Source organism: Photinus pyralis, unplaced genomic scaffold (genome assembly GCF_008802855.1).
Source record: "Photinus pyralis isolate 1611_PpyrPB1 unplaced genomic scaffold, Ppyr1.3 Ppyr1.4_LG3b, whole genome shotgun sequence".
Classification (NCBI taxonomy): domain Eukaryota; kingdom Metazoa; phylum Arthropoda; class Insecta; order Coleoptera; family Lampyridae; genus Photinus; species Photinus pyralis.
In genome coordinates, this window is record NW_022170510.1 from 23116379 (window position 1) to 23128265 (window position 11887).

General features: G+C 34.5%; 2 protein-coding genes across 5 annotated transcripts; one reads left to right on the top strand and one right to left on the bottom strand.

The window, feature by feature from the left end:
- Positions 1–1492: 1492 nt before the first annotated feature.
- Positions 1493–3676, bottom strand: LOC116166763 (probable polyamine oxidase 5). Of its 3 annotated transcripts, none has more exons than XM_031481864.1 (7): positions 3500–3676; positions 2909–3308; positions 2623–2842; positions 2196–2573; positions 1938–2143; positions 1659–1886; positions 1493–1607 (listed from the first exon to the last, which is right to left on the bottom strand). In XM_031481864.1, the coding sequence occupies exons 2-7, from the start codon at positions 3304–3306 to the stop codon at positions 1583–1585; spliced, it is 1455 nt and encodes a 484-aa protein (XP_031337724.1). In that variant the 5' UTR covers positions 3307–3308; positions 3500–3676; the 3' UTR covers positions 1493–1582. The 3 variants fall into 3 exon arrangements, with proteins under 3 accessions (XP_031337724.1, XP_031337723.1, XP_031337725.1); XM_031481863.1 differs by having other exon boundaries at positions 3486–3676; XM_031481865.1 differs by having other exon boundaries at positions 2623–2861; positions 3486–3676.
- Positions 3677–4582: 906 nt separating this feature from the next.
- Positions 4583–11474, top strand: LOC116166339 (spermine oxidase-like). Of its 2 annotated transcripts, none has more exons than XM_031481287.1 (3): positions 4583–4727; positions 9630–10766; positions 11164–11473. In XM_031481287.1, coding segments are annotated over exons 1-3 (1371 nt in total). In that variant the 5' UTR covers positions 4583–4725; the 3' UTR covers positions 11396–11473. The 2 variants fall into 2 exon arrangements, with proteins under 2 accessions (XP_031337147.1, XP_031337148.1); XM_031481288.1 differs by lacking the exon at positions 4583–4727 and having other exon boundaries at positions 9654–9793; positions 9852–10766; positions 11164–11474.
- The last annotated feature ends 413 nt before the right edge of the window (positions 11475–11887 follow it).

Consider the following 11887-nt stretch of genomic DNA (forward strand, 5'->3'; position numbering starts at 1 on the left):
TTTTTTCAAAAATCTCGGCAGCCTCTTGAAGACATCCAAATTTTGGTAATGGCATATTATTGGGCACCAAAATACGCAAATTTGCCCCAATTTAAACTACATTACATCGCTTATTCAAATAACCGAGATCCCCATGTTGGAGCTTGAAAAATGGGCACCATGTATATACTTCATATACAAAGAATATTCAGAATAAACTGAGAATATTCTGTAAGTTTATTCTTAAAATATCCTAAGTGGTATATATGCGTCATGTTCTAAGAATATTCAAAATAAATGGAGAAGATTCCTTTAAGTTTGTTCTCAGAATAGCTTAGATATGCCCATTCGCATATTCCTAGTTTATGTTAAAAGCAGCATAACGCATTTTTTAAAATGTAAATTCCAAACATTTACCAGAGCTGGGACGAATCCCCCAAAAAATAATTCGAATCACGGATCCGAATCATCAATAATGGATTCGAATCCCGGATACTTTGATACGGATCCTTTACCGCTTGAGACATGATTTGAATCCTAGTATTCGAATCATTTTTCGGATCACGGATCACAGATTAACAAAAAAATAAAATCACAGAATTTTAAAGAGTATTTGGAGTTTACCTCTCTTAGAATCCTACAAAACTAAGACGGGTAGTTATAAAAATCATCACTGGGGTCATGCTATCTCTAGGTTCTAAATTCCGAAGTGTTTTGTTCTTACATATACTCTGCAAGTCTGTAACTCTGTAGGTACTATAATTATTAAGTATCATAAAGTAAAGTCTGAGAATATTAAGTAAAAACAAGAATAATGAATATGAAGTTTATTTAACTTTAAAATAGGTAACCAAATAAGCATTATGCTAAGCTAAAAATAAAATGAACAAAAAAATATTTATTTGTTGTTTGCCTTAGACAAAACTAATATTTCGAAATTCTCGGTGAGACACTGGATGTATACACTGAGGATTCGAATACGAATCCTTTCTGATAAATGCAACGAATCCGAATCACGGATCCTTTTATTTTAAAGTATTCGGATCCCACTTCCGAATCACCGAAAATGATTCGAATCCAGGATTCGATTCCTAAGTGATTCGAATCTTCCCCAGCTCTGACATTTACATACCGTTCCAAGCAAGAGAAATTTTGGTAAATTATTTACTTCATTGGTTACACTTTCAAAGCAACTTATGAAACATGTCGGTGACGTCATCATGTTTGTATTGATTTAACTACTTTTGTAGGTCGTCCCATTTTTCATAGAGAATTACCACATGTACTATACCTTAAGTGTAAAGCTCTATGACTATACCTTGGTGGCAACTTGCTATACAAGTATACAACATATTTCAAAGAATCAATAACATAACTTTCTGTGATCCTGGACTGCTACAAATTTGTTAGTAGAGCGTTCCAGATACCACTATAAAATTAAGACTCGACACTCCAAATACTTCAGTTACATAAAAGATAATGTGGTATTATAGTACCAAATGATACTAATAGAGACAATGACATTATTTAATGTTAATAAAGATAATAGACAATAACAAATTAATGATACCATTATAATTCTTAGTCAAAATAATTTCGTACTTCACAATTTACTCTTTGGTTCAGTCCTATGGCAGATAAAAAAAATTAGAATGTAGTGTAGGAAAACGCAGACTTACTTGCAAACGTTAATAATTCGATCAGCCTCCCTGAAACCACTACTAATAGCCCCATGAACTGTTGAATATTGATGAGAACTGGTCGCTTCCCCCGCGAACATCAACAATGATTTATTGTTTAAGTGAATAGGTTCTGCTAAGTCACTTGCGAACACATTCATGTCATCAGAAATTAAACTTCTGTAAGAATAAGAACCTCGTGTGTATGGATCAGAGTACCACTTAGAGCTGCAATACTAAACATGATCATTTCTTCATAATTAATGTAATACTACATGCCATATGACTGAAATTGGATTTGGTAGATCTGGATATCTTGACCCAATAAAATATTTCAACACGAACATTAATCCTGCAATTATTTTATCATCGGATAATTTTTCGATTTCTTCTAGTGAGCTACCCACTAACCAAACCAACAAAATATTTGTGTGACTATCAATTGGGTAAAAACCCATAACACTCTCAAGCCATGACTTTCTGCTCTATTATATACATAAGATTATTAATGGAACAAATTACTAAAGATGAACAAACCTGTAACATTGTAGATGGGAATTCTCGCAAGACATTGTCACGATCTTTTTCAGACCAGACTATACTAACCCCTTTTTCATCTCTTTGCCACCACTGAAAGGGAAACTTGATTAATATCTTATTAACAGTGCCAAAACCCAATCCATTAATAGCGTTCACTTTATGTGATGGCAATTGAGGCTCGAATAAACTGTTATGGATTTCCTTTAATACACCTAACGGTAAAGTAACCAGAACATATCTCGCACTATACTTTGTACCATCACTACAGATCACAGTAACTCCATCAGATTTGTCTGTTATTATCTTACTGACTATTTTATTTAAAAGTATTTTTTGGCTAATAGGTAATTTCTTTCGAGGATCTGGGAATTCTCGCTGCAAATCTTTGTTTTCATATGTATTCTTTGATGCACATATCTTTTACCATTAAAATCTCTAAGATTGTTTTATATCCACGATTTCTCCATTGATGATAATAATTGCCATCGCAGACTTCATAATGCACTAATCCCTTAGCAGACAAAGTGTACCAAGTTGGACACGCATTAAGACACTTAACAAACTTGTGAAACCAATCCATGAGTGCAGTCGTTACTTGTGGACTAAGCTTGTTTTCAAAGTCAGTTTTCATTTCAGCCAAAAATCTACCAACACATGGATTTACTTTAACTCAAATGACATACCTACTACTAATAGCAATGTTAATTCACCTTTTTTCAAAGTAGTCCCCAAAATTCTCTGTGCTGTTTTGAAGTGCTTCTGTATCATCCATAATAGTGACAGCTATCGGAATAAGTTGGTTCACAACATCCTTATCAAGGTTTAATGTTGGAGAATAAACGTTAAAAGAATTGTACTCGTTTTTTGAATGACTCAATACATCTAAGTCTTTCGCTAATGTATAGACAATATTATTTTCTTCTCCATGACACCATTGCGCCCCAAAATCAAGTGCACTTCCGTCCACCTCTATGGTATGAATTCTTCCTCCTATTCTATCTCTTGCCTCCAATATTAATATATTTTGGATATTGTTCTCTAATAATCTGCTGCTGGCAGCTATTCCGGCAGCACCAGCACCAATAATAATAGTATGCAAATTGTTCATACCTTGAACAATATGAAAATTATTTATTTTGATTACTGCATAAAGTGAGCAATTACAGCCAACAATATATAACTGGGACAAGACTGTTCAAAAGCATTGCAAATACAAATCTTCGCTCATCCATGTCTTTGCAACTACTTATGCAGTAAGCACTTTTAAGCAACTTGTAACTTACATACCTATATCTGCCTACCTATAATGTTCGGGTTATACAAGACAAAATCAAGTCCAGTATACTATGGATTCGCTGCAGCTTATTCGTATATATAAGTACGCATAATTTTACTATCTTTCAATGATAAAAATTTTGGTTTAAGTATTTGAGTACACTTAAAAAATTGGGTTATGTTAAGTTATCTTGTCACGTGTCTTGACTTGTCATTGTAAAAGAACTACAGTTCTCGTTTAGCAGAACTACAATCGGTCAGAACTACTTCCTTACTGTCGTACTTCAATTGGTTTGGGTAGACAACACACAATACACTTTGAATTTATTTTTTATTAGAACAAGAGACTTGAGTAACAAGTCTCTGGTTAGAACCCGAGCACACAACAAAATAAGTTCGGGAAAGTAATTTTATTCAAGAATTTTCTAAATAAAATACTCATTGGTAGCGGGAAAGAGTAATTACAGTAAAATTCACAAAAGGTGAGCCATAATGCGTCACTAGTTTGTGAACAAATTTCAGATTGTTACCATCTCTTTCTCGCTCATGTGTACACAAGTGATACAGAACAAAGAACTCGTCTCAAATTGGTTCATGAACTAGTTACACAGGGCTCATCTTTTATTAATTCAACTGTAATAAGTAGCGGCAAAACCGGGTTTTTGAGTATTTTTTGAAATGCTTTAGCAAATGAAGACAGAGCTAAATTTCTTTGAGATACCTTTTGATAGCCAGAACTCCACTTCCATATCCATTCCTATGCTTCGAGTAAAGCGTTTGATATATTTAGATAGCCATAAATTGAAAAAATAAACAAAAGGAGTATTGAAATAGTTTATAAAATCTATAATCCTTTCTCATTTATTCGTATCTCCACCTACGCTAGTTTGCGAGATCCCCATGCCAAATATCGAAAAAAGAAGTGCCGCTTTGTATCTATGTATCAGGAACTTGTTCCTCGTATCAATCCATGTTCTTTGCAGGTACAATAAATTGCCAATTATTATTTAACTAGAGTTAAAAATACGATCCATTAAATTAAGTTTTAAATTAATCTGGAATAAAGCAAGTATCTTTTTCTAGAGGCTCCATCTGTGTGTGAATTGGCTTGCTAGAATAGTATAGGTGTAGCTACAAACAAAAATCATTTCCCTTGGATATATGAAGCTTTATATGTAAAATGCGTTTCAATATTTTCCTAAAAACATTTAAAAACAAAATTCGATTCATAAAATGAGTGGGTGGCTTGAGAATGTACGTATAATTTCCGATATAATGCTTGTCTTGTAAAACGTAAAGTTGAAAATCAATATCTAACTAATGTACGTACTATCTGCTGTTGCTGGTTGCATCAAATGTGTTCAATGTTTTACAGTATCTTTATTTAACATGCACGAAATGAAAACTATGTTTAAATGCTGTTAGTAGAATTAAGGATCCGAAGGACGCATGTTAGTATAAATTCAATGGTAGAACATTTTACTCTACAGCTACACTCTACAAAATATTTCTGTTGCGCCGGTGCTGCAATACCTATATCCTAGCATTGTCAAAAAAGTATAGAAATAGATGAATGTTCATTGTGTAAAAAAGTAGATATTTAGTTCGTCAGTAGCAACGTGCTGATTTATTGTATTTTAAGCATAGTTTTGCTAGCAAACATGAGTGTTTAGTTTCACAATAAAGTAATGACTTCGTGATTTCGGCATTTATAGGTTCGCATTAGGTACCTACCTATTGGCATAGTGTAAGAATCACTGCTATTGGTTATTGCTGCATCTGTAAGATACTCACCACGTGTATTTCTACCACCATATCGTTGTATTTTGAACAAACGGATGTGACTTATCAGAAAAAGCAGTGATGTATCGCGTTTGTTCAATTTTTGAAATTAACACAGAACTACAGAAGTTTTTTCTTCTGTGTACCTACCTATACATATAGAGAGGGAGTTTGTATTCTATAAGCATTCTACCGGATACTCCGAATTGAATTAGGTTTTCTTGCAGTTTTCCTAGTGCGTTTGGTACATACCGGAGTAGTATAAAACAACTTAAGACCTTCTGCAGAGGCACCTCTAAAAATCATTATGCGGGTCACTCTGTAATTGGGGGAAAGTCTGTTCAGGGCCCAGAACAAGAGAGGTATAATAAATAAATAAATCTGCAGTATACTACTAAATTAATGAAATGTCAGTGTAATAATAAGTCTCAAGTCTAATTTGTAGGGGCCTATTCTATAACGCGTAACGATGTCGTGTCGTGTCGATGTCGTATGTCAATTTTCGTATTTATAGAGTTTTTTTAATTTTAACCACAGAAAGGCAAACATTAGATGCGCAAACTTGCGGACTTTTTATTAATCGAACCCAAACAGGCATTTCGAGTAGTTCGACAGTAGTTGCAAGAAAAAAACGACTCTCTCTTCTGCACCTGAAGCCTCTACTTATTTATCAAATTAATGAGTCGTGGAACGATATACTGTGTTTCCTTCGAAAAAAAACCCTCTGCGTATCTTGAAATTAATTAGCTTTACGCGGCGATAACGAACTCCTATTTTTATTTAAACAACATTAAACGTAAAATTATTCTGAAACAAAATAAAATTGACCTCGAATTCAAAGAATATCCTCGAATTGATCAATCTCCACCTCATTTACGACCACATCTAAACTTCAAGAAACATTGAAAATCACACCGGAAAGAGTGCCCCTTCATTATTGCAGGTGCATCCTGTGTTCCAAATGGAAGTTTACAAAATAGTCCCAATGTACCTATTATTTTGCGCAACAAAGTATACTTTTTGCGAGATTATAGTTTTAATTCATATTTTCGAATGTTGGGAATAATTTAAGACTGAAAAACACTTAAATTAAATTCCTTTGTTGTTAATGTTATGCCCTTTCTAATGCATCGAAAAGAAGGTTTTGCGCTATCGTCGTTATACTGTATTTCATATTAAAGTTAGAAGAGCAACTTCCAATCGGCAAATCGGCATGCACAATTTACTAACATCTATGAATATGTTGCTATTTTGGAAGATGTTTATATTTCATATACAACAGTACATACGAAAAACAAGATATGGACAAAAACTGTTGGCCAATATACGTTCAAAAGTCGACTAGCGACTCTATAATCTATTACATTCTGTCAAAAGTCCTACAAATAATAAGGTTTGAAGGAATGAGCCAAATCGATACTATGATGAATTACAATAGGCCTTCGTTATAAATTTCTCGGATCACCGCACCCCATTGTGGAAAACTGTGCCAGTTTTTCAGATTAATTAAACTTTCATGTTCATATAGGTTTAGGATTTCACGAAAATTATGATACAGACGATTAAAGTTTTTTTTTAGCGCGGATAGTCCCTGATTAAATTAATTTTCTATACCTCCTACAGTTGTGTTCAATAACGTATGTGATTTTTAATCTAAAGTTGAAATCTTTATGTTGCAGCCGTAGCCGGAAAAAAAAACTTTCATATTCTCACACTATTTGATATTTGCATCAATGCAATGATAAATTATGCTGCCATATGGTCTACGTTAGGTATAGTAGGAGAGCTGGCAGACATTTTTGGGTAAGTAGGTATTTGCGGCACGCTGAAAACTTGTCCAATACTTCTCCAATAATACCCAAATACAGAATTGCAGACTTGGCTGAAGAATAGCGGGGCTAAGTCAACCCTTGTATTAAAATTACGATTTTTTTTTCAAAAAATGTCCTTGAGGCATTTCGAAATTTTTATTACCTTTCAATTTGATATTTAAAGAATGACAAAATCAATAAGCCAGATCACTTAGTGGGGCCTTACACTTTGCCAGGCGTCTTTGGCAAAGTTTGAAAGAATGTATACTGACCGCCATAAATACATGAACACTCAGTGTACTTTGATCAATTTTGATAAAATTTTCGGGACAACTGTCTTTAGTAACGAGCTCCTAGCGAGTTCATAATTTTGGGATGGGATGTCTACCAGCTCTCCGACTATTAGATTAAACTGTCCGAATTGATTCCATCAAGAACCGATGCAGTTGCGAACCTTCTCTTGCAGCTACGAAATCTGTTAAATAACCAAATATGAACTTTTTAAATGAAACACTCTGTATATGTTTGCATATTGTGTTATTTTGAAGGCAAAATATGTACATCAATGAAACTTTGTTTATAACTTTATCTTGGCACTAGAAATGACGATCTGCCGAAGTAGGATTAACGCCCGTTTGCACCGACAAATTTAAGCGGAGCTTAGCTTAAGCGTCCCTTAAAATCCATGGCAACGATTATTGAGACAATGGTTGCCATGGATTTTAAGCTACGCTTAAGCTAAGCTCTGCTTAAATTTGTCGGTGCAAACGGGCATAAATGAGCAAAAACAATTGAAATACTTTTACACGTCTGTTCCTCGTCTAACTCGAGAACGATAAGAGACAGCGATGTCAAAAGTTTTTTAAGGTTTTTTTTGTTAAGTATATCCTGGGAACTTTTTGTAACTAACATTTCTATTCAAAAAAACTACTCTACTTTTCCACTAAGGATACTTGTATAAGTTGACTGTACCTATTAATTGTCAGTGTTCCTGATATGGGCCTTTGTCGTTTTGTTTTAGAAACATGTGGTCGAGGAGAAAATGATAACGAAACCAAGTTTTGTATTGTAACGTAAATTTAATTACGTGATTTATTTTATTTTCGAATATTAATAATAATAATAATATTGCCTTTATTATTAAAAAAAAACAAAGATGTACTCCAGTACATCAAAAATTAAGGGCGAAGTTCAGTACTGCTCTTCCATTTAACCCCATTACTACATGCATTATTAGAAGAAAAAAAAAGTATTTAACTAAACAATTTAAAAAAAAGAAAGAAAATATTCTTAAGCAACTTAACGAGGTGCTTACTTTAAAACCGTTAGCACTTTACCACGCCAACAAATCATTATTTTGTATTATTTACCCATTGATTGCTAGGCCACTTCGATTTGAAGCAACTAGTTGACATACTTTTCAGAGTATCCGGTAGCTGATTATAAACGTTTGCTATATTGTAAGTGAATGATCTTTTGAAATACTCCGTATTGTGAGTCGGTGGTGTTAACATCCCTTATATTTTAAATTTAGCGTATGGACATCTGTTCGAATTTTCGAAACGATATTTTTTGGAAAAGGTGCTGTGGACTTTTGCAATAATTTGGTGAAACAGTGAGGCAGGATGTTGCATACGTCGCGTCGCGTCGATTACGTATATTTAACCAACCTCCTAAGGCCCCTAAAGTGTGACTAATCCTACTGTATTTACGGATACCGAAAATTAATCGTAAACACGCATTTTGTAGCTTTTGGATTCTTGAGGCATCAATAGAGTCCAAGCAAAGGCGATAAACTGTATCACCGTAATTGAATTTTGATACTAACGCATTGCAAACACGAGACCTTAGTTTCACATTCATCATGTGCCGATTTCTAAAGATAAATTTTAACACACCATACGCGATATTAAGATTTTTAGTGACATACTCCTTAAATCTAAGTTTGTTGTCCATGTATACTCCTAAATTTTTTACCGAATCATTTAACGAAATCTTTTGGGAGTTCAGTATTATATTGATAAAAGGTAACGCTCTTAATCTAGCCTGGTCCCTAATTAATAATACATTTATAACAGTCTTGAAATGAATTGATTTATAACAGCGCGAACTATTTATTACTTCGGGGTTGAAATTAGAACTGGCTGAAACGCAATTCGATTTACTTATATAGCAAACGACTATTGTTATATAATGTTCTTAGAACGCTTCCGAATGTTTTAGAATAAACACGTCATTTTTCCCGGAAAGATTGCGTCACTTCCGCCTTTGCCCTTTATCTCCGATGACTAATCTTTCATGGCGCTTCGATGTCTATCGAGATTTCTGGAATATTCGGTACAGTATGATGAATATTTAAAAAACGATGATCATGAACACGCATGTGCATTTTTTCACAAGGTCATAAGCAGCAAATCCTTTTCACTTTCGTAATAATCGCGCCTGTGGCACAGAACGCACAATTGTTAAATACATTAAGTACGTTATGCTCCATTTGAAAATCATAGCCGTTGTTTTAATATTGTTTTATCACAGATTAAAAGCGTAGTACTTTGTTTTTCAGGAATTGTCCTGTGAACCACCACTACCAGGTGATAATTGTTGGTGCTGGCATGGCGGGCATCGGAGCTGCGCTTATGTTATACGAGAACGGGTACAAAGATATAAAAATATTAGAAGCTCAAGAAGAAGCAGGAGGAAGAATAAAAACGGTTCCTATTCAAAATGGTTTTATAGACCTTGGTGCTCAATGGATTCACGGTACTAACGATAATTGTTTGTATAGATTAGCCAAGAAACATAAATTGCTTGCTGATGAAATGTCAGAGGAAGGCAGTGGATTATATATAAGAGACGATGGGTTTGTGTTTGATTCCGCTCTAGTTAATGAAGTAAACTTTGAATTAAGAAAAATTACTCTCGAATGCGAAAAATTTGTGAACGAAGGGAGTTTTCCTACTTCCGTTGGGAACTTCATACAAGAAAAGTTCGAAGCGTATATCGAACGCGGTGCGAGCGCTTTGGAAATGAAAAAAGAATTATACGATTGGCACATTAAATTTTTGTTAGTAGACAATTCGTGTTGCAGCCTACAAGACCTATCCGCTAAAGAATGGGGAAGGTACATTACCGGACCGGAGCATGTAAATCTAAAAAATGGCTATAAATCATTGGTCGACCTATTAATTTCGATGTTGCCGACCGAAGTATTCAAGTATAATTCGTCGGTTTCCAAAGTATGCTGGTCAAAGGATAAGGATTATGCAAGACTGCATTGTGTAAACGGAGAAGTGTATGACTGCGATCATGTAATCGTTACTCTCTCCTTAGGCTTCCTAAAACATTCACCAAATTTCTTCCAACCGCAACTACCATGTAGATTAAGCGTAACAATAAGTTCAATGGGATTCTATGGTATAGCCAAAATATTTTTGATATACGACGATAAGTGGTGGAATACTAATGGATTTCAAATAGTTTGGAGAAGAAATACCAAATTACATAAAAGTAGAAATTGGATTAGATACATCACAGGTTTCGATGTAGTATACAACCAACCCAATGTACTGTTGGGATGGGTGAGTGGAGAAGGTGTTCCGGCCATGGAAGAGCTAAGTGAAGCTGACGTTGGTAAACATTGTACGGAATTACTTGAAATGATTTTAAATAAATCAGTGCCAAATCCGTCAAAAGTTATCAGGTTGGTAAACTTAACTTTGTCTTCTGGCATACCACAATTGCTTCCTTAATCATGGCCTATCACTTGTATTGTCCCTGTAGATGTACCAATTTCTTTTCCTAACGTTGCCAAAGAACAGTCGAGCCTCGTAAGTGCTGGACGATTTAAATAATGTCAATAACACACAAATGAATGCTATTTATCATTTCCTTTTAATTATTTTATTAATGAAATACGAACTTTATTAAATTTCACGACCAGTTTTGGAAACAGGAAGGAACTGCGCGCGTTTAGCGAAATTGCTTTAAAACCGTTAGGTATTTCTCAATGAGGGTGACAAATTCATTTTCTGCATTCGATAATTAAATCAGACCTGTCCGTACGATGGCTAAAACAAATTTTGTTTGAATATTTTTAGAACAAAGTGGATGTCGTCTCCGTGGATTCGAGGTGGATATTGTCACATAACACCACAATGCGATAAGACTAAGACAGGACCCTTGACGCTATCTGAGCCTGTCTTTGTGGGAGATGTGCCGCGAATACTTTTAGCTGGGGAAGCGTGTAATGCGAAACATTTCTCTACAACGCACGGCGCTTTCGAATCTGGACAAATACAAGCACAAAGGATATTAGATTATTTGAAATAACATTGGAGGATCGATAACTATTCTTCCAAATATTGCTCAAACTTTTATTTAAGTATTTGATTTGATATACAATGATTGTCTTTATCTTAATAATAAATGTGTAATAAAGTTTTGTTGTTATGTTAATGGGTATATTCTTATACATAGGGTGTACACGTAGGATTCTTACGCAGAAAGTGGGTAGTTCTAAATTGATTTTAGAATTACAAAATGTCGCTCCATATGTACCTATATTGGTTTTAAAACCCCAATATTTGTTTTACGTGCAATGAAAAATTAGTTACAACAATTTCTTACACTAGGTACCCACTGTCACCTATTTCCGATTTTACTGGGAACAGAAGCGAAGCGGTAAATTGCATTTTAAATTATTCAACGTTAAAACATAATAATAAAACACTAAAACAGAAGAATCTTCACGCACCTCCTCGCTGATCTCTTTCTTTGCTGTTCTTGACAACCCCTCTTTCCAAGTTCTTGATGCTCTTTCAA